General features: G+C 32.8%; 2 protein-coding genes across 4 annotated transcripts in view; one reads left to right on the top strand and one right to left on the bottom strand.

Moving 5' to 3' along the window:
* Positions 1-12,437, top strand: part of MS3_00003744 (uncharacterized protein) — a 28,461-nt gene extending 16,024 nt beyond the window's left edge. Inside the window, exons 4-6 of the mRNA XM_051211604.1 lie at positions 4,864-5,045; positions 9,869-10,186; positions 11,089-12,437. Coding sequence (XP_051071683.1) covers positions 4,864-5,045; positions 9,869-10,186; positions 11,089-11,148 — 560 coding nt within the window. The 3' untranslated portion in view covers positions 11,149-12,437. The remainder of the gene's footprint in view (positions 1-4,863; positions 5,046-9,868; positions 10,187-11,088) is intronic.
* A 114-nt stretch (positions 12,438-12,551) lies between these two features.
* DUSP2_1 (Dual specificity protein phosphatase 2) lies at positions 12,552-22,727 on the bottom strand. 3 transcript variants are annotated; one of them, XM_051211605.1, is made up of 6 exons: positions 22,557-22,727; positions 22,416-22,526; positions 22,193-22,376; positions 19,297-21,368; positions 16,883-17,006; positions 12,552-15,499 (listed from the first exon to the last, which is right to left on the bottom strand). In XM_051211605.1, exons 4-6 carry the CDS (start codon positions 19,625-19,627, stop codon positions 13,921-13,923), a joined length of 2,034 nt encoding a protein of 677 aa, XP_051071684.1. In that variant the 5' UTR covers positions 19,628-21,368; positions 22,193-22,376; positions 22,416-22,526; positions 22,557-22,727; the 3' UTR covers positions 12,552-13,920. The 3 variants fall into 3 exon arrangements, with proteins under 3 accessions (XP_051071684.1, XP_051071685.1, XP_051071686.1); XM_051211607.1 differs by having other exon boundaries at positions 13,164-15,499; positions 19,297-19,592; positions 21,050-21,368; positions 22,416-22,727; XM_051211606.1 differs by having other exon boundaries at positions 12,552-21,013; positions 21,050-21,368.
* Positions 22,728-23,016: the final 289 nt, after the last annotated feature.

Genomic DNA, 23,016 nt, shown 5'->3' on the forward strand with positions numbered 1-23,016 from the left:
GTGTGTATGTATGCTATCAGTATACTTGAGCCTCAGTATTAATAGGTAATTGATGCATGTGGTCTTTAAATACATTACGTAACTATCATACAATAAGTTCATATGTTCTACTGTGACTGTCAGGAGGCTTAAATTTTACGTTAACTCGACGATTTAACGTATATATGCTTTGTCGTTTGAAATTAAATTTTGACAAAAGTAATCATTAACATTCTGACTACCAAAAACTTTGTAATAATGGAAGTTATTCATTTTCTGTTATCACAACTAAATTCTCATTTTTCTCAATACATTTAGTTTACTAATGATTAGGACAGTTCACATCATGAATTTAACCATAGTTAACAATGACTCTGAAATTTAGTCAGGTCTGTTTTTGGTGCATCGATAAAATCTGCTATAATTATTAATTGAAATTTACGAGAATTTTTTAAACATCTATAGAATCAAAAGTTGGCAATGTTGATTTAAGCTATTCACTGATAACAAACAACTAACATGTGTAGAATATAACAGTCTTCTGGTGATTTATGAATGAAATGATTTTTTCGGACATTTTGTTGAACTAAATCCTTTTAATAGTCTAAACAAGTGTTGATTACTAAGCATCTTTATGATAGCTTCTATGCATTTTCCTTCAACTGTTCAATTTTATTTATATTTTTTTATAATAAGAATCTGATCGAATTCCGTTGATCAGTTAATGACAGATGGAACAGGTTTGAATCTATGCTGAGATTAATTTCACTGAAGTTAGAATTTCAAGCCAATTACACAAAATACATTGTGATTTTAAGTCAATTAATTTAAAAACTTCACTGAACATTCACTCAATAGGATTCAGTCAATATTCTAAAAAATGCACATGACATAAACATGTCAATGTTATTTCAAGTTACACTAAACTATTATTATAACGCGTATTAAGAATATGACAAAAATTTGAATTTATAAAATGGTCATCATCCATTCCAAAATATAATAAACATTAAAAGATTTAATAGTTGAATTCATGAGTCGATTAAAGCTAAACTACCATGGAAAATCTGGAAGCATTAGACAGCTGTTTCGTCCTACTATGGGACTCCTCAGAAGTGCACATCCATGAACTCCACTCTGGAAGATTATTAAAACTACTAAAAATCTGGTAGAAATAAGATTAAAAAAACCATAATGTTTCCCAATTACTGAAAACTTTCTAGGGATCGGTTGCAAAAATATATCCAATGTTTCATATGCTTTTTTATTGTTATGATAATGAAGGAACAGTGAAGTTTGAGACAATCGATGGAGGATTTGCAAATAAAATATTGAATGCATGGTTTTCACATCTGACGAAAGAACTCTATGATTTTGTATTAAACTATAATTGGTTGCTCCCATCTGTCTTTTCCTTCGTTACATTAGTAGTAGTAATGATTATATCTATAAATGCACCTTTGAAATAATTCTTTCTTTTTGCAATAAATTAATAGCTAGATATCACCAGATCAATGTCTACAGGAGATTAAATTTTGAACATTGTTCTAGATCCAGAATAATAAATGATTTATAAGTTATAAAGCATGTGGAGCAAATATAATTCTTACTTGATTGACCAGTAACAGTAGCTGTCATATTCAAATAGACCAACTTGAATATTTTTTTAAATGAATATTTCGATTCCACTGCCTACAAAATGTTCTAATGAAAATGGACTAAATTAAATGATCTTATATTAATCTCATATTAATCAAATACAATGGGCTAGACGGTCTTTATAAGATCTTTTTAGGGATTTTTTTAGTAAAGACCTTTTTACATTCAGAACAATCAATGACAGTATAAATTCTATTGAACATATTCCTGAGATAATTGATGCATCAAACAGATCATCAGGTAATCGCTCAGGTATTAAATGTATTAATGTTATAAACAAACATGTTACTGTACACAAGCTATGAGGAATCATGTCTAAAGCAATTATTAAGATAAGCACCATTTTAATCACTTGTATATTCATACATATACACGATGTTTAAGTAATTTTTCGTGAAGAGAGGTTTCTGAAAAGTTGCTTCCAACGTTGTTTACAATACTCTATTCATTAAACAATAAATAGTTTTTGTCAATAATTCACATTTTTTTTTCAGTTCTAATTAACAGACTTATTATGTCTGTTTAGTTATTTGTTCCATATCTCGTACGTTGATTTATTGAATGATTAGAATATTTATTTGTATTTTTGCCTATTTTTAAATGAAGAACTATTCAGTCACTTTCTTTTTATTCAACAAATTTTGATTTATTTACTATGATTGTTTTGTGGAAATTTGAAGTCGAACAGTTATATGATATTGTAAACTGAATGAAACTTAAGATAATACAATGCAGTTACTTAAAGGTAGCATGTTCGGTACGAAACCTAAATATTTTGATCTCAATTGCTAGTAGGGTAGGATATTTCCACTGCTGAAAGATCTCAAATGGTTCACCGGTTGATGTTAGTCTGTGAAGTAGATTCACTACAACAAAATAATAATAAATAAAGTCAATTATACTTCTCGATTCTTAACAATATGAGTTAAAAACATTATATTTGTCAAATATTTTCTGACTAACAAAAACACAATCTGAATCATGTTTATACATGATTTATTATTATTTTTTAAGGTTCCCTTTAATAATGAAAAAACTCCAGCTTCCTGTAATAAATCATCAATCTGATTCATTGTCTAATCCTATTTTAGGACTGAAACTTTCTTCACATCGTTTGATATTAGTTATCAAAATAATAAAAATGACTGACATCATAATTAACTACGAAACAATAATGTTAAAATAGTTGAATCTATTAAACAGATATAACATTCTGATCCTATTCATGTACGTCATAATTTAATAATCAATCGTTAATCTTTTTCTTGTTTGGAGCTACAGAGATAGATTAAATGTGTGACTAAGTGGTACAAATGTGTATATTTAAATATTTGGTAAAATATTAGTTTATCATAAGCAGATTGTACGATGTCTGGTAGTGGATTCCAAGACGCGTGTTTCATCCCAGTTGGGACTCGTCAGAACGATGTGATTCCATCTTAGCGTTGATGTTCACTCCGAGACTCGAACCCACTACCGTTCATTTCAAACGCCATCACATTATCTACTTAGCTACTGAGTCCAGGTAGCCATTAGCTTGCCCAATCGGGTGAAGTTTCATTCGATTTCGATTAGTTGTTTGAATCTTTCCATGGACATTTAGGGCTGCAATTGATCAATCTCTAGAAGCGAACGGTAATGGGTTCGAGTTCCGAAGTGAACTTCAACTCTGAAATGCAGGTACATCCAGCTGACAAGTCCCAAGTAGGACGAAACGCACGTCCTGGATTTTACTGCCAGCCACCATCCATCTTTGTTTATAATGCTTGTGATTTAAGACAATATGGAGAAAATCCGCACCGGATGCACATATACCAATAAAAGACTGATCAATTTCAGTCCTAAACGTAAATGGGGAGATTCAAACAACCGACAAAAAATGTATTAAAATATTAGGTAATAGTTTTAGGTAATAGTTTTCAAGTAATAAAATAACTTAGCTGACCAGGGAGTTGTGGATCACTATTTCGTACCATTACGGAACTCCTCAGCAGTTAACTCTATTCAGTTCGTGATATAAGCATTATTCAAAATGAAAAATTTTCATAAAGTTTCCATCCCAATAATCTAATTTTAGTTTATTAATATAAAAATTAAATATGTTCCATTATTATACAATTTACAAACTAACTTAATGAAATTGATGTCTAACCAGACAAATTATAGGTGATAACTTTTTTTTAGAAATTCTAGTGATTCTTGTGATGATAGCTACTATTATCAGCTTACTCTTTGGATTTATAAAGTTTGAAAAATAAATAGATTTTAAACACTATTAAAATAGTTACTGAACACGAACCAGTGGGATATAAATGAAATGACTACATCTTATTTATAAGACTTATAACTGTAGTTGGTCTTGAATTAGAACAAATAGTGATTATATCTGTTTACTATTAAGTAGACGAATATGCCGAACATGTAAGAGTTTCTGTGTATCATCGAATTCCTTCAAACATTAGCGTGCGAATAATCTATAGAGTAAAGCTTTGGTGATTTATAGTTAAGTGACTTATTAATCTATACTTAAAATAATTTAGATGTTGGAGTCAGGTTCGTGGATAATATGTCAGTTATTCGGACACAGGTTTAAATGACGTATAACTAAATAAAACAGTAAGTTATCTGTACTAGTAAGATTTTTTAAACCTATATAAATGCAACAATCTAGACAAATAACATTTCTGCTAAAAACAATGGAATGTTCTAATCATAGGAATTTACAATCTAAAACTGTATAACAGCACAAGTGATTGATAAGATTAGTATCATGACTAAATTGATTGAAATAATAATTTATTTACAAAACCTAATATCATATATTCTGAGTGGATATTTATCAGAATATATATACATGGCTTTTAAGTAATACCTTTAAAACATTTAGTCGGGATAGAATGTTTTTGTCAGACAATGAATGAATAAACAAGATTGAAAATGAAGGTCACAGTTAACCAATCATTTTTCATTTCTGTTCCTTATATCTCTTAGTAACTCACTTTCAGTTAACTTTTTAAAAAAATCAAATATCGTACCATCTTTTGTGACTTATCTGGTAAATATGATAATTATACAAGAAGTCAATATGTATTCGAATTTTACAAAAAAATTACCTGAAGCTATCAAGTTCAACCTTGGTATTGATATTTATAAACAATAGTGGATTATTTATTCTAATTAATCAGTATTATAGATATTCATATATATGGTTTTTCATCATTTCAGGTTATTTAATTAATCTTAGAATATTAATATTGGATACAAATGAATTGCATAGTCTACCGTCTGAAATTGGTTCATTAACACAATTAGAAAAATTATCTGCATCAAATAATCAACTGAAAAGTCTACCTACATCAATGGAGAGATTAAAGCAAATGAAAAGTCTACATTTGGCGAATAATTTAGTAATAGCAAGGTTTTTTTTAAATATAACATTTTATGTTGAGTGGTTCTGTATATTTAACTATTTATTTTCATACTATTTACTACTACCACTAGTATTACTATTACTACGACTATTAAAATAAAGTAACCAGGATATGAAATCGCTGGATTGCATTTGAAAAAAGCTTTAAATCTAGGTCATTCACTAGTTGCTATCGGAATTTTTAATATATATTTTGCTAATAACAGGAGATAATAACTGCAATTACGATTAGTATTTTATTTAAATTGATGAATAATGATATAAAAACACTGTAGTTATTGAACAAGTTGGTATTTATCTAGACTCAGTAACTCATTTGTTAATGCTTTGGTGTTTGAAATTGAATGTACTGAATTCTGGTCTTATTGTGATAATAAACACCGGAATATAAGCTCATCCCACTGATGAGTCCCAAATAAGATTAAAAATCTTCTTGAATTTCACTTGCACAATTAACGTATTCTAAAAATTTAAAACTAAAACATCATGAAAATATCACGTAAAGCAAAAATTAAGATTGAATAAATGTTTCAGGATCTTAGTTGAAACTAGACCATCATGGAAAACCTGGAAGCACTGGACGGCCGTTTCGTCCTAGTATGAGACTCCTCAGCAGTGCGCATCCACGGTCCCGCACTCCGTGAAATTCGAACCCAGGACCTATCAGTCTCGCGCCAGGCGTTTAACCAACTGGACCACTGAGCTGGCATCCAACGGTGGTTAAGTGAAATTTCTAAAATCACCACAAAACCTCTTCTGTTTCAGGATCTATCTAACAAAAAATTAACCTTTGATTACTAATGTCTACTTCTGAGATGAATTTATGAATTTCTAATAAAATTGGTGGATTATAGAATCAATTTTCTTTGAAATGAAGCAGTTATCACTGTCATTACCAAACTATTATCTCTATAGGATGTGTATCCATGACCCTAAAAATAATGTACATACTGTAAGTACTTTAAAACTTGTATTTAAAGTCCTACCTAAAGATAAAATAATTGTCCACTATTCTTTAATTTCAATTCATTTTTTTCAGTTTAATTACATAATGAAAAATATCATTTAACTAGATAACCTATAACAGTTTATAATTACACTCTGGTTAACATATGAGAAAATTTAATTTAGTATTTTAATGAAAATTAAATTTATTATGTAGACATAATAAAAATTAAAAAAATTCAAGTGATCAACTAATGACTCATGTATCAATCCTAGTCTACTATTAGGTGAACACCCTAGACTACTACTATTACTACTACTTATTGTAAATAATAGTTTTATTTTTCACGTCACAAAATAATTGATCATTTTAAATAATATCAGTCATTGATAGATGACTTATGTATTTAATATTAGATGGCCTGGATATTATCAGTTATCATATTAGAACAATTAATTGAACATTTATTTATATCATCAAATTTAATTCGAATTATTAAATTAATTAAATTATATAACAACAGTGATAATTTAGCTTTTACTATTAAAAATCTGTACTTGTTTCATCTTTGTTTGGTGTGTAATTCTTTGGTTTCAAATAATGGTTATGGTCCATTGAAATGTCATTAAAACAGTTAATAATAATAATTTATATTCTGAAAATAATAATTACAGAATTCACGCCAGTTTACAGGCATGATCAATTTGATATAAATAGTAACGTTAGACGTGCAGAACAAACATGTGATAAAAGAAAGTTTTAAGTGTACTAGTTCAGTGAGTGTTTAGGTAGTACATGTATTACAGCGATCCAATGCATCAGCCGGGAATTTTTAATATTTCTTAAATGGACAGCCTGTTGATTTATTAACGGAGTAATTAAGGTCAATTTGTGTGCCAGATCGAATTAATGATAATTATCTACAACTAGAGAAATTAAAACGAAAACACAGGGCACGGAAAAACAAAGCAGTAATTACCAAAATATATGAATCAGGTCTACCTAAATGCGTGTGTCATGTGACACAGTGGTATACTGGTTATGTTATTCAAATTAGTTAAACTTGCTAGGGACAGCGTTAACATATTGACAGCAAGTCGGTGGTTTTACTTAGGGGATTCACTAATAAAGATGGTTAAACATTTAAAGTTCCTAAAATATACTTGTGGAATGAGATACACCTGCAGGTGCTAGACCATTACTAGACTAATTAAATTTACAAGGCTATTTCCATAAATATAAATAAACATTTACCATGTGTGAAATTATTACTGATCCGGTCAAAAAATATTGATCGTTGTTAACAAAGTGATAAGCGATTGAAAGGAATCACTTAATAGGGTTTAGTAAATAAGGGAGCATTTTACAAATATTCATTCCTAGTATGAAACTTTTCATTACAGTCATCTAATCCTCAATGGTGCTGAAATTAATTTCAGTAGATAATAAATATCAGGTACACTTTCTATTAGCCATTTTCGGTAAAGGTATATTGCTTTTGCACAGTCAATTTTATCGCTACTTGCCCCCAGATGCCCTGGTACGGCCGAGGGTGGGAAGAGTCAGCTCTCCCTCTCGAAGTGCTCTCACGCGGCCACATGCATACAGCCACTGCTAGGGAAGTCTTACTCACTGTCTCCTCGCACCGAGGGCGTCATTTACGAAATTGAAAGGACGAAAAGCGAATGTTCGGGGCTTTAACCGGGTTGGTGGACACGGACGGTCCACCCAGGACAGGGTATGGGCTTAAGAATCCTGAGGGGACAAAATGTGAATGAACCTATTGTCGGTCACTGGCTACCATAGGACTGCATCTCCTGACGTTGCTCCACTGCCTAGTGGATCAGATCTTTAGGTCGAAGGCTCCGGGTGTGGCTCCCTAAGAAAACCACCTGCTTCGGTCTGGGCAGCCCTCACACAAACCGAATGATTTATGTGGCGCATATCTATTTGGTGCGTCCTTGTACCAATATTTGTGTTTAAATAAATAAAATAAATTTTATCGCTAAACACATAATAAAATCAGACAGAAGAGGGAGTTTTAAAAAATTATACACACTTCTAATCTTCAGGGACAATTGAATATATTGTCACTTGTGTAGTTATTTCTATCTAAAATTGGCAAACAAATAATTTTGTTAATGTTTATAAGTTTCTCATAATTTCCGTTGATAAACTGTGAAATATTTTATTCCTATTTCGGGTAGTTTAACGTTGATACATCGAACTTTAATCATTCATAATGTCATATTTAGTTTCAGAAACAACGTGAACTTCTTTGAACTTGTGAATAGTATGAGTAAATAAACCACAAGGAATTCATACTTTCTTGTCGTTTACCTTGCATAATCAAGCAATGGATCATGCGTAAAAATCTCCTTAGAGTTCAAACTATCACAATATTTCTACAACATAATTCCCATCCAGTGTTTTTTTTTAAAAATTGGATAATGTGCTAAAAGCATTTTCGTAAAACTAATGTTCTATCGAAAGATCTATTATATGTGTATATCATTCTAAGTAAAAAAGTCGATCGTGTGCGTTAAAACTAGACTGAAAAAAAATAGGTAAACAATCAGTTACCGACGCTTCACACTAATTATTAATTGAATCTATCCATACTTTAAAACTAATAATGTTAATTGGTTTTTTATTACCCACTTAAAATACGACGACACATCATTCAAATAATCAATACTTCAATGTGTTAAAACCGTTTTTCTAGCCTAGTGTTCCAAATCGACCAACTACACGCCCGACCAGTACTACTAATCATGAGCCGACGCAGATAAGTTCTTGTTGATCGGTTATTCACAAGCTTCTCTCTATTCCCAAAAGTTAGCAATCAGCCTCTACAACATTTATATTATAAACAGATGTGGTTTGCATACAGATATACCGGACCTACTCACACCATAAAATGAAAAATAATAATTATACATTTAAAAAAAGCCAAAAGTGGCTATGAATAGGGAAGACTGTAAGTAATAGACAAGCAACAAATCAGGAATAGTAAGTCGTGTGATAGTAGTTAATGGGTTAACAAAAAGCTTTTGATAAACAGAATACATAGACATGATAATCTAGTTACTCAGTAATTATACAATACGAATATAAATAACAACACATAAATTAGTTGTCGGAGTTACCATTCCTTCAATCTTCATTCTGATATCATAACTTGTTTTTATCATGTATGTAATTTTTAAAAAAAACTGATTGATTGATGCAATAACGAATTATAATGAGTTCAGATAATGATTGTCAATAAAACTGAACTTGGTAACCTTTACATTCGAATGATGACTGTCAGTATAAATCACAAATAAATAATATTATAACAAGTTAGAATCATTTACTATTCGCATATTATACTGTAAGGGAACTATTATTTTTGTAACAAAAAATGTAACGCAACATAGATTGGATAGGAGTTATCCTTCAAATACAAAGTAGCACATAGAATCTATCTTCGTTAGCAGTGTTCGAGGGGTAATGGACGGTAATATTATGATCATAATCTATATCGTGAAGACAGTATTCTTCGCACAAGTATTTTTAAGTTATTTCTCGCCGGGTGACTAATTACTTGAGTCCATTTTCTTTGGATTTCCAGTATTTTAAGAAAAGAATGCTGAACACACGCATTCGGAGGGCAATTCTGCTAGGGTAGAGAAATACTTGATTAGGAATACCAATGGTCATTAAGCAACCAATCACTTTTCACAGTGTAGCCTAAACTTCCGACTATTTTATTATTGCAAGCCATAAAAAAAGCTTTAAACTATGTATTTTGTTAAATTAACGCCTCCTCGTTTTTTTTTACCTAACTTAAAAAAAACTAATAACCACAGTTCGCTGAATTTCCTAAACCAATATTGAAATTAACGAAGTTGGAGTTCTTAGATTTAAGTAGTAATCATTTGGAAACTTTACCATCATCTATAACTGAATTAATCAATTTAGAAAGTTTATTATTATTCGACAATCGTTTGACCAGTTTACCAGAGGATATTGGTGAATTACGAAATATAAGATGTTTATGGTTGGGTGATAACAGACTGGAAAGTTTGCCACAATCCATTGTTGAACTACGTGGATTGATATGGTCACCATTATTATCGCCAAGTACAACAGTTGGTGGAAACCCTTTAAAAGATCCACCGATTAAAGTAAGTGTTTTTATTGAATTCCTATTAAATACTTCTGTATAATGGGTGAGATATGTACACTTTCCTGATGTTCACATGATAGTACAATATTTTTTTGAAGGAATATGAACTACATATTAGATGATGTAGCAGTATTCAAGGGGAAACTGCTTGAAACCGGTCAAAACACTATCATATGTTCCTAAACCTTATAGAACCCAGAATTCGTAGAACAATGTAATATATTTATGCTTTCCGTGGTCAGGGAAGATTTAGTAAACTACCTCCGACATTCAAATCTCTTCTTTATTACTTGGATATCTACTTTCTGATTATTTACACATTTCACCTTATAGTGTTGTATAATTTTCGATTACAATGGTCGTCTTCTTTAATAAGTTTTTCCTCCAAATTTCAACCTCCCTTATCACAATACTTACAACTATTTCTTTTATTTATTATTAGTTGTATAGTCTACATAACCGTTATCACCGATGGATGACATTATTAAAAAAGAACTTTTGCTCCTCTGAACAATTTCATTAAACCTTGAAACTAATCACACTTATATAGGCACATCCAGGCATTTATCCTAGTAAAAAAACGATGTTTAACTTCTGAAATGAAGATGAGTATGTTGTGAAAATTTACTGTTTCATCTGTAATGAAGATGATTTTTAGGAATTTGTCAACTTTATTTTTAGTATTTCCAATATTTAAAGCTAAGGTTATTGATAATGAGATAACTGGGAGTTAGGTTAGATGAATTTATGCTCATATATATTGTGCATGTAACATAATGTTTTGAGAAATAGATTTCCACTCGAATGTATAATATCGTAAAGAAGTACTATCCAGATTTATTTGAAATACTATGACTTTAAACAATGATGTACCAACAAAAATTTGTCATTATATTTCAGGTATGCAGTGCAGGACTAGAAGAACTGGATAGATATTTCGGTGTGGAAATAATTAAATGAATCTACGCGTGCAAACAAAAAGAATTCTGTAACAATTATACACCATAAATGACTAGTACTTATCTAGACAAAATTCATTTCTCAGTTGAACATGATAAACAATTTATTGATATTTTCAATGATATATATATATATACTACTCACTTGTCGAAATTATGCTTACTAACAAGACTATGAATACGCACTGAATAGCAATCTAGCTAAATTTCGCATATCTCACTAGACTTGTTTTTGATGACTACACCATAATAGTCAGTAGCTTTGTGTAACGACGTAAGTTTGGATTGAGTCAATAGGAACATAAGTTATTCTGTGTGGTGTTTCATCATAAGTAATCTACCATTAATTTTAGAGATGACATGACATTTGCAAACTAAGCACCCAACAAAAAACCTATTAATGTATGAACTGAGATAAGAACATTTCAAACTAATATCATATTGGATGTAAAGTATTTCCTTTAATGAGATTGAAAGCATAGGTTTGCCTATGTTTTCTGTTTGACACATAAGGGAAGAATGAAGATGTGACATTATTGCTTTTGACACAATTATGCAGTTCCGAATAGGGTTACGAGCTGAACAACTTTTCTTTGCAGTTTTCGAACTATTTTTGCTAGTCAAATGTACAAAAGACACTCTGAACTTGTGTTATTGAGTGACACAGTATTTCTCCACATAACTCTTCAAATTGTACCAAAAAAGTATTGATTTTAGATGCAAGTTTGTGGACTGTTAAAAATATTGAATTGATTGACGTTAGATATGATAATTTAATGGTAATTATGATACGTTTAAGCGACTTTAGAACTATTTTAATTAGCTATTAATATATATTTTTAAATACCTATAACTTTTGGCTATTTCCCGATAATTTACGTAAATACAATTTACAAAAAATATTTTGTTTTGTATTCTTGTTTTCTTAAGCTTCTAAAGTTCACATGATGACAGAAGCTTAAGAAGTGAGATATAGAACTTACTCATTTGCATAATCATATAAATTAGACAAAATGACTAGTTCCAACCAGTATAAAAAATGACATCTTACAAACTCTTTTATTTTTACAAGTAGTTAAATTGGCAAAAAAATAAAATCCATAATTACACAACACCACACCCATTGTAAGTACTAAGTCCATTTAAGAGATGGGTTAGGAATTTAATTTACTACTTAGTTATGATATACAATAATTTGTACAACAACAAAACAACTACACCATACCTAACAATCCTTCCAATTGAAATGTTTATTTTTCTTAGTTCTTAATAGATTCAATTGAAATCACGAACCAATCTGAGTCAGACCACTATCGAGAACTTAGAAGCACTGGACGATGTTTCGTCCTAGTCTGGAACTCCTCGGTGGTGCACATCCACGACGCTGAACGTGAGACACAAACCTAGGACCTTTGGTCTCGAGAGAGTGCTTAACCCCTAGAACACTGAGCCGGCAGCCAACAGTGTTAATGTCAATCAATCCATGATATTGCATGACCATCTTTCATTGTCTTCGGTGGGTAAATGACTCACACCCGACACGCACTGGGCACGACATATCACTAAAATCGAGGAAATTTCCTCTCAGAACTAGCCATTGGTAAGCACAAAATCGTGGATATGCACTGCTGGGGTGTCTCATACTACAATGAAGTGGCCATCCAGTCCTTCCAGGTTATTAATGGTGGTCTAAATTAGATCGGTTCACGATTTTAATCAAATTCAACAATCTCCACAACCCCATAATTAAACATATTTATCAAGAAGTATTTAGCTTTGGTATGGTTTGCATGATTTTTATAATAGCAAACCAGTACATCAGGCAACAATTTTATTTTATTAATTACTTAAGAGAAATCCAAAAAAGGAGAATTTCGTCGCAATATTTCCAATTGAAATATAGTTGGCCTACAAGTTTCTCTTTTGGGATATCAAACAAGGAGTAATCTATCGACTAAAATACCAGTCAACTGTTTTATTTTCTAGACGAAAAGTATGAGATAAAAGGAAAGAGGATAATTTGTAGAAAACAAATTGATTTAATTCGAAAAATCCCTAGAACAAATACAGTATATATAGTATACATGTACATAAGTAGGTAGGTAGTATAAGACAAATGTTCGACGTACAATAAAAAAAAGTTTAAAAAAGAAACAAAAAAAGAAACTGGTTCTTCCCTATGTGTACACATTAAAAGAAAAAATGTTAGGGATATTTACAGTCAAGTAAACTATTAAAATATTATGTAAGGCACAAGTGAATTATTTGTGCGTTTATTTTTCCATGTACATATATATAACAATTGTTCAACCAGAACACTTTTAACTAAGCCAGTAAGGATACTATTGTAGTACTTAAAATGATGGAATGTTTAAGGTATAAACAAAGTTGTAAAATGCATGTAATCAATTATTCGGACAAAATAAATAGGTGAAGCATTGAGGAAAGAAGGAAAACAAAGTGGGGAGAGAACACTGAAAAAAAAAACAAGACAAATTGGCACGATAACACCCTAATAAAAGGCTTAAAATCAGAGTGGTAAACAGTCACTATGCATAAGCCTTTAAAAAACCTGGATAGCAAAACAAGTCAAGGCTGTTATTAATCGCAGTAATATTAGTCGTTATACAAACAGATTTAGTTCTAGTCGGTAAATGCACTAAGTTTATTTACAAATACTTAGCAAAAAAAGAAAATGAACCAACCAAACTAGTTTTTTAAATGTTGATCGTAGAAAAAAGCAAGGAAGGAAATACTGTTGACAAAATGTTCCTTAAGAAATTGGGAATAGACTATAACTACTACTGTTATGTGGTGAATTATGGCTAGCCGATGGTGATGGACTGCTACTACCAGATGATTGCACAAAGGATTGTTGTTGAAGTCGACAAGAAGTATCCACACTAGTACCTTTTGGTATTAACCGCATGGTTGTAGCAATATTGGTTATTTTTAGGTTGGTTGACAACTGTCCAGGGTCGAATCTCTTTGAATCCATTGGAGACGATGAAGTAAGCTCACCGGGAACAGGTAAAGACCTGCGTAGAGAAAAGAGATGAGAGGAATTATTCGAATAACCCTGATCCCCAAAAAAGACTAGATCTATATCACGTTGTGATGGGGCACTACGACTGAGATTAGATGTATTGAAACATCTAGATGATGAAATGAGACAACCCTGAAATTTGTCACTTTTTATGTAGCTTCTGTTTAAGCTTTCATTGCTATGTGAGCGCAATAAATTAACAGGTAGACTAGGTTTTCGACAATATGAAAGAAATTTTGAACAACCTGTGGGAGAAACCTGGCTTTTAAATGATTCATTCCCAACAACATTCGCATTACACTTCTGCAGCTGTTCGTATTCAAGCTTTGGTTCTTGAGATATTGGGGTGGAAGGACTAAGCTCTCTCACTCTAGATGAACTAGTTGATGGCAAGTTACTTGGTAAACGAAATGCTCCATGTGGATGCAAAATACTACGATAAACTGGATGACTTCCGTCGGTAGATACTGGCCTTGGGGTCGGTGGTGCGCTTGCATGTGAAGAAAGACGACGCTGAGCAAGCAAAGTTGGTCTTGCGGTACCAACTGTCGATGATGAACGACGAAGTCTAAGAATACTAGCTGGTGAAAGTGTAGCGGTTAATTGGATGGGATGTGGTGGCATAACAGTTGAGCATGGTTCAAATTTCAAAGTTTGTAAACTTGTATAAGATGAAAGAAAAGGTTTGAATTTAAGTATCTGTATGGCAGATTCAGGACCCGGAAGCACATGTGCAGGAACAAAAGACGATGGAGCACGAGAAACAGAAAGTAAAGATCGATACTCTTCTAAGGGTGAAGATATCTCTAGCTTAGACAAACCAGTGCAAGGAGACGGTAATAATGGATTAGAAGATTGAGTAGGTGACAATAACGCTGAAACTCTGCTACGTTTTTCTTCAGTTGGGCTTATTCCAGACTCAGGAATTGGTCTAACCGACCCTCCACAGTGTAGCGAACTTTTTCCAACAGATCCTCCTAAAACTCCTGCAAAAGATGAAGTAGCCTCCAAACCAAGGTATGTTGGTCTTTCCCGTTTCTTAGATAATATCTTCGGAGATGTTGGAGTTAAATTTAGTGATAATGATGACGAATGAAGACCAGACTTTAACATAGAAGAGCTTTGCATCTCTGCGGACATGCTTAGAATTGAACACGAACTAGCAGGGCTGTCAAAAGTCGGAGTGCTATCGATTGGAATGGAAGCTTCACTACAACCAGAATCATGAAGTTGATGCTCAAACTCCAACAACTGTCCAAGAAAATTAAAATTAGGAGCAACGCTGTTTCGTCCAGATTTAACAACACTAGAAAATCGATAGAAATGTTAACAATTAAGCAACGGGAGACAATAAATTTAACTTCATTATTATACAATTACATAAACTACTCCTAACTTGACAAGCATAATGGGGTTGTATTATACAATGAGAAAAAAAGTTAAATCTGTATACAATTTGAAATTCTTTTCTAATTCAGCAGAGGTAAAAAACAAACTGTGGCTAAATTGATAAGTTTATGCACAAAGATAAAGTAAATACTATCTATTAAAAAAATAACAAACATTTTGTAAATATTATATCTAATTTACAAAAAAAAGGTTGAAAAGTGTATATCTTTACTGAGGGAGGAAAGCAACCTGACATGTTCCGAGGTTTAAAGTTAACTATCCCGCAAAAAAGAACGGTGTTTCAAAATAATGCGTTTTAACACTGAACGACCATAAAAATTTAGTTCATTGAAATATTCTTTCCTAAATTTACATTTTCACTTCATCCAAGATAACACTTTAGTGTAAGGAGCAGCAAACATTGAGTAACACAGCTAACAATTTTAACCGCTGCAGTTGTCAAATTCTATAAACTAACTTACCCTATCAATGCAAAACTACGTACAGAACTTAAACAATAATTCACCAATGATCTCATCGCACAACACGCACTGGAAATAGAAACTGTATTATTGAGAGACAGGTCCGTCTTCTAAAAGGTAATCAACATAGTTAACATCACGAACAACTTATTTTGATGGTTACCAAGGGAACGTATACGTATTTGTATCAAAATTATGTGCATTATCAATCTATAAGAGCTGCTACGACACTCCTCATACTGTAGAAACAATTTGAATCTTTTAATTTACTTATTATAACTATATACAGGCACATAAAATCCATCTAACAACATAAGTAGTGATTATTTTTAACTTGCCTATCAAGATCATCTGGTATTTCGATAATGAAGACAAAATTTAGACGCCCTCTACAAGATGACTTGATAAAAGCACAAATTATTAGCTTTTTATCACAAGTAAAATTTGTCAATGGCAACCTACAGCTTTACATTATTTTTCTATCAAACAATTACTGATTATTACGAGATAAAATGAGTAGAAAAGTAATTTCTACTGAATAAATAGATGGTATGAATCGATGAATGCTATAATACATTAACAAAAAAACTACACATCATACTAGTAATGTCGTACAAATAGATTTAGAAGAAAGATAATACTATACTACTTCGATAACCCTAAGTTAGTCACGAAACTTTTTAAAAATAATATCATTCAGTCAGCACAAAAAAAACTAAGACATCATTTTGCATACAAAATTAAAACTCAACAAAGATGTTAGGTACGCAAGTATACAACAAACTAAAATAGAAGTAAAGCATCTAAATTAAACTTACTCGTATGCTTCATGCATTTTCATTCGACATGAATACATAAGATAGGCAATTGCTAGAGTAGGTGACCGAGATATTCCAGCTGAACAATGAATCAAAACTCGTCCATGGGCTGCTTTAGCAGACTCTGCAAATAAATCGTTTTGAAAAAATATCGTTACAGTGCATTATACTAGTATCCTTTGAAACTGATCGTTTTATAAGTAGCATATATAATTAGTTCTCGAAGTCAAAACAAACTGAAACACGCTAGAGAAGGGAATTAGGGCCGCGAAAGGACGAGAGGTTGGACGTATCATTTTTGCACGCAGAGTTCCGGTTTGAATTGATGTATCGTCAACGCCTCAACCAATAATTGAGAGATTTCATTTACATAAGATATATTGACGATACCTTCATTGTTTGTGAAGAAGATATGGACCTCAATGAGATTTTGAACCGATTCAATTATCGTTGCCGCTTAACTCAATTCACATTGGAGGCAGAGGCGAATGAGGAATTTCATGTTCTTGATATCCAGTTGAAAAAGTCGGGTGGTTCTTTACAGAGATCTGTGTATAGAAAACCGACCTGGAATGGTCAATATACGGATTTCCACAGGTGGGTCCCACTGAGTAGAAAGAGAAACCTAATTCACTCTATATCCTCAAGGATTAGGAGAATATGTTCTGATGACACAATAGATGACGAACTACTTCAACTTCGACAGACACTCATAAAAATGGTTATCCACCTAGATTCTTCGATAGGAACTTAGCATCTATACAACATCCTGAGAAAGCACCAACGGTTCAAAATTAAACTCGTTTTATGATAATCGAACTTAAAGGAAATACGGCCGCTGAAATCTTAAATAAATGGATCTCAAAATCTCTGAATAATACCTTCTACATAGCTAAGCTCCTCATTGCCTTCTCAAGGCCGCCTACTATTTACGGATGCGTTAAGGATAAACTTCCGCTTTGTGCCACATCGATGTGCATCTATAAATTTATTTGCTTTTGTGGGGCAGGTTACATCGACAGCACAAAGCGATCACTTTCTAAATGCACCTCAGAACATCACCCGGTGTGGTTTTTAAAAGAACGCAAAACAATCACCAGTTCAATACAGTAGCATCTAATTGACTCTGGACACGTCGCTCCGAAGGAGTCTTACTTTAAAATAATCTACACAATTAATGAACTGGGTAGAGGGGAGGTCGAATCAAAAACTTATGTACTGCTCAAGCGTCGGCGATCCACCGATTCAAGTCCGAATTCCGCGTGCACATCCTTCCTTAGCCTAATTTCCTTCCGTAGTATGTTTTAGTTTTCCTTAACTAGTGTTTTATATATCGGATTCCTGGTCCAAAACGAGAAATGTGACCAGATCACCAGTCACTGGTTGTGAGCAACGCCTTACAAAGTCCTACGGTTTATAGAACCCCTAACTAGGTAGCAGTGATCCGGCAACAGATACTGACACAATACAACTACTATTTTCTCTGCGGTTACATACCATAAACTGGTTACCCTTCCATTTCCTAAACTTGGCAGCATTTAATATTGGAATCCGAATTCCAGAATATGTAAAAAAGTGTTTCAAATGAATTATCTGACTAAATAAGGGTCTGTATTATTTCTCACTTTATCATCGCTTATATCGTGTTGTCATCGGGATCGAGTAGGGGTTCAGAAGAAAAGGTAAGGTTTAAAAAGCTATAGCTCTCTTAGAATATAAATTCTGTCTGCCACAATAGTATTATCTTACACATCGAAATAAATACTCAAATCCAACTACCTCTATTGACCAACCACTAAGGATGAGAAGAGGTACAAACTACTGTAAAATTTATGAAAGTACTTATAACAAAGTAAACAGGAGAATGGTAAGGACGAAAGCAACATGAGATAGTAGCTTTCGAGTTTTCAGTCAGTCAGTCAGCTACAAAGTAGGACCAGGCACATCTATGCATCGAGTTTTACTCACTAGCTAAAGTATGTCTTTTAAACAGCTCTAAGCAAACTGTTGTGGTAAACGTAAGCTAAGATATTGGTATTTACTTATTAGACCAAAAAAATGTACAACCATATTAAGGAAAATCAGGAGAAATATCTTATTTTATGGATCTCAACATATATATTACATTATTACATTCGTTATGATTATTGGAAACTATAATGATGGTTAGTATCTCGGAAACTCAAAGACCAACCCACAATGGGTGGACCAATGTTTAAACATACAACTTACATCAGCTGATATCTGGATGCCTAAGCCAATAAACTAGAGCTCCACAGTTAGTAACATACCATTACCATTCTTTTTAATAGTTACTAAGTTGTTAAATTGTACGCACAAAGAAAATAATAAGCAACATAGTTTTTTAAATTAGTTTTCATTAAGGATAAAGACATAAACAATTAAAGAATTACCAATAAATGCAAAAGCATCTTTGAAGTATGGTGTCATGAGATCAGTATAATTGTCGTTCACAGGAATTTGATAAAAATTTTGACTGGGAATATGTGAAGGAATACTGCCTTCAAGAGATACATTAAGAATATGAGTAATTCCATAACGTTTACAAATAGTTGAAGAATTAGCATCTTCCTGACTTCCTAATATTAAATGTGGCAGAATTGGAGACGGACGAGTTAATGTACTACCAGTATTATCAACTTTCATTTCTATAATCGATCTTGAACGATTATCCACAGGTACATCAGGACTAAAATTATTTGGAAATAAAGTGATAAAAAGCATTGTTTGTTTTCGTTGATAAAACTAAAACCATGGAAGTCAAAATGATTAAAACTGATGTTGAGTTTCCTGACTGATATAAATTTACTGTTAACTGAAAATAAATTTCTTCGAATGAACTAACGTATATTCTCAAAATCAAAAAAAAACTTAATACGTCTGATGCTATGGAATTTCAATGTTTTGGAATTAATGCACATAACTTAAAAGCAGCGAGTACTTTAGAGACGATTTCTGCACACAGTATGGAGACAGAGTTGAAAAAAGTATTGGTGGCGCAGGTTTTACTAAATCGATTGATAAATTCCCTGATAGGATATGAAAAGAGATGTAAGAAAATCGAAATACCAAAAGTATAGAAGATACAACAATATAAATTTTAAAGAAAATGGTTGAATACCGGGAGGGCAATTGAACGTATGCATAGAACGAAATATTTTGGTACATAAAGCCAGTGATTTAGATTATCTCCGGTTTATTCATACTGACAGTTTCAAGATGTAATCCGGATGAAACTAGTAATTATACATTTCATTCCTTGAAGATATGGTTTTTTATTTCATTACAGTTGTTCTCAATGTAATCAAGTGGATGGAAATGGAAATCAGAAAGGATTCTATTAATAACAAACGAATTTACAACAAACTCGACTGCTCTGTCAGTACTTTAGATCTCATTGAGCCCCAGAAATATCAGATTACACCGAACCTATAACGGAGAAGAGCCATTACTATGTAGAAAAGTAATATTGACTAATTTACTCATTAAAATAAGTAACGATAACGATCAAAACCTGGAGTAGAGAGGTTTTCAACTCATTAATCGACAGACTAAAATGTTGATTCATAATTTAACTACTTAATATTGCCTAATATTTTGGTATCCTGAGTAGTATGATTATCAGATAGGTATGTATAACTGAAACGTAGTGGTTCGTATGATGCGAATACGCCACTTAATCTAATCTCTTACACCCAACCAATAATTTGGTGATCTAGTTTGATGCAATCGATTACGTGATTCCGGCCCAAACTAAAATAATAGATGAAACACTAACTGCTGTGTCATTAATGAGTCTTGAGAAGCTGAAATATTATACTCCAACTAAATTTTTCGTAAAATAAATGGTTGGGTTGACAAGAAATTGACATGGTTATCAAAAATAAGAGATTGCATGGAAAAAAAGACAAATGTTGCATAATTTCCAGTGAAAGAGAATGAAGATCTGTATTATTAAGAGCATACAAATGGTCGACATTTTGGTCTGTTTAATAAGGCCTGAAATGCTTTTATAAACAAATAAAAAGATCCATATTATTGTTTATAATGAGATCGTTAATCGAAATTAGTGGTTGAACGAAATTTTCAACACAGTAAAAGTTTACTGATCTAGAAACAAATGGAGGTACAAAACAGAGGTTATACCTTAATGTTCTGGAAATCCCACCTGAAAACTGTTCCTTCGATGGAATTTGGAAAGAAGATGGAGTAGACTTCGATGAAATTGAAGATATTGATGAAATAGAAGTTGGATGAGTGGACGTAGCCGATGCAGATAAAATGTCATATTCGGATGCCGAGATTTTAGAAAAGTCACTAGAAGATGAATAACCTAAGCAGGCATCTAGTATTTGTTCTAATCGGCAGTCACACTGGTAGTATTCGGCAAAATCTTCACCCGCAACTTTTTCTGTATTAATCCAGCATAATTCTGGAAATGATGCTTGAAACCCCAAAAATCCTCCTATGTAGTGGGATGAGAGAATACAAATTATTTTATTATTTATTTTAAGATATAGATATTGGTACAAGGAGGCACCAAATACATATGCGCCACACAAATCTCATTCGATATGTGTGAGGGCCGTGATACTCCTCGGGTGCCCAAACCGAAGCAGGTGGTTTTCTTAGGGGGCCACACCCCGAGCCTTCGACCTGAAGGTCTGATCCACAAGGCAGTGGAGCGACGTCAGGAAATGCAGTCCCATGGAAGCCGGTGACTAACGATTGGTTCATACGCCATTTGTTCCCTCAGGATACTGGAGCCCATGTACACCATTGGTTTGGAATCCGATTAAAGCGCCGGACATTCGCTTTTCGTCCTCTCATTTTCGTAAACAACACCCGCGCCACGAGAAGGCAGTGAGTAGGACTTCCCTGGCAGAGGCTATATACGCGTGGCCATGTGAGAGCATTTCGAGAGGGAGAGCGGACTCTCCTCACTCTTGGCCGTACCTGGGCATTTAGGTACTGTATCTGCAACAGAAAATACAGATGTTTGATTTAAAACTACTCTACCAAGAGTTGTGATTGCCAGATGGAATAGATTCAGCCACACAATAATGGTGTTAATGTGGACCGAAAAAATACCGACGTAGTTTCTGACAAGAGGCGAAGAAACCAAGTACTTATCACGTTTAATATTTTCTTCATACCTTATTACTATATATCACGACCGAAAAAGGCTATACAACGTAATGACAGTCAGTAAAAGTTTACAGATATCCCAGAAACTTATGCAATAGATACCTGAAGAAAAACAAATCTAAAAGTTGTTTTTTTACTCACCTTTAAGGAGAAAGACGACTGGAAATTTTAGAGTCAATTGCGTCAATAAAGAAAACAAGAAGCATCCAGGTATTAGGTTCAATACAGAATCGATAAACTCATCGTAGACAACAATTGGTAACTTTCTTAACTCTGTAGGGTTTTCCAAGTTTGTCAGTTTACATAAAAGTAAATCTAACGGGACCTTTATTCGAAGATGTCTGGATATACGTAAACTACCAACCTGATTTTGAGAAAACTTTCTCTGAAATGCCCTGTTACCACCTATATTTATAGCAGTATGTATGTGACTGGTATTATATACCATAAACGAACGCGAATCCAGTAAGATAACCTACACTAATAAATGAGTAATCGCGAATACCTTTTGATTGAGTCGTATAGCTTCATAAATACTGGACGCTTCTGTATATATCACCTTTCTTTCCAATGCACCTAGGGCATCCATGGAAAGAGCAGGGGGAAAGTTGTCAAAGTGCCATATCCCAGAACAAGGTGTATTTTTTCAAATGCACTACCCCCAACCCATTCAAACACCGCGGGCTAGAGTACATGGAATCACTCGGTTATAAAAAAAATAGTAGGTCATTTAAGCTGCAATAATCCTCATATTCAGTATTTCTGTGAAGGTCCAGCTTTTCCATAAAATTCTTCACTGATTATCTTAACATTATTTCTTTTTGTAAGGCCTTCCAGTAGCTGACCACTCGGTGCGATAAATTGGATCACCTCAAGTTGTTTGATCTTTTCTGACGAATTCACAAGTGATAGATCATGAAAGCAGCAAAAAAACAAGACGTTTAAAGATCCCAATAATTAACTAA

The sequence above is a fragment of the Schistosoma haematobium genome, chromosome ZW, assembly GCF_000699445.3.
Source record: "Schistosoma haematobium chromosome ZW, whole genome shotgun sequence".
NCBI lineage: Eukaryota > Metazoa > Platyhelminthes > Trematoda > Strigeidida > Schistosomatidae > Schistosoma > Schistosoma haematobium.

What these genes read in the sequence shown, in the direction of transcription:
- DUSP2_1 (XM_051211607.1), bottom strand. Translation starts at nt 22,499, where the DNA reads ATGGTATATAATACCAGTCACATACATACTGCTATAAATATAGGTGGT. An exon ending in GAAAGTTTTCTCAAAATCAG is followed by an intron (nt 22,377 to 22,415) that starts GTTGGTAGTTTA and finishes CTTCGAATAAAG; the next exon opens with GTCCCGTTAGATTTACTTTT. An exon ending in AGATGCTTTTGCATTTATTG is followed by an intron (nt 17,007 to 19,296) that starts GTAATTCTTTAA and finishes ATTTATTTGCAG; the next exon opens with AGTCTGCTAAAGCAGCCCAT.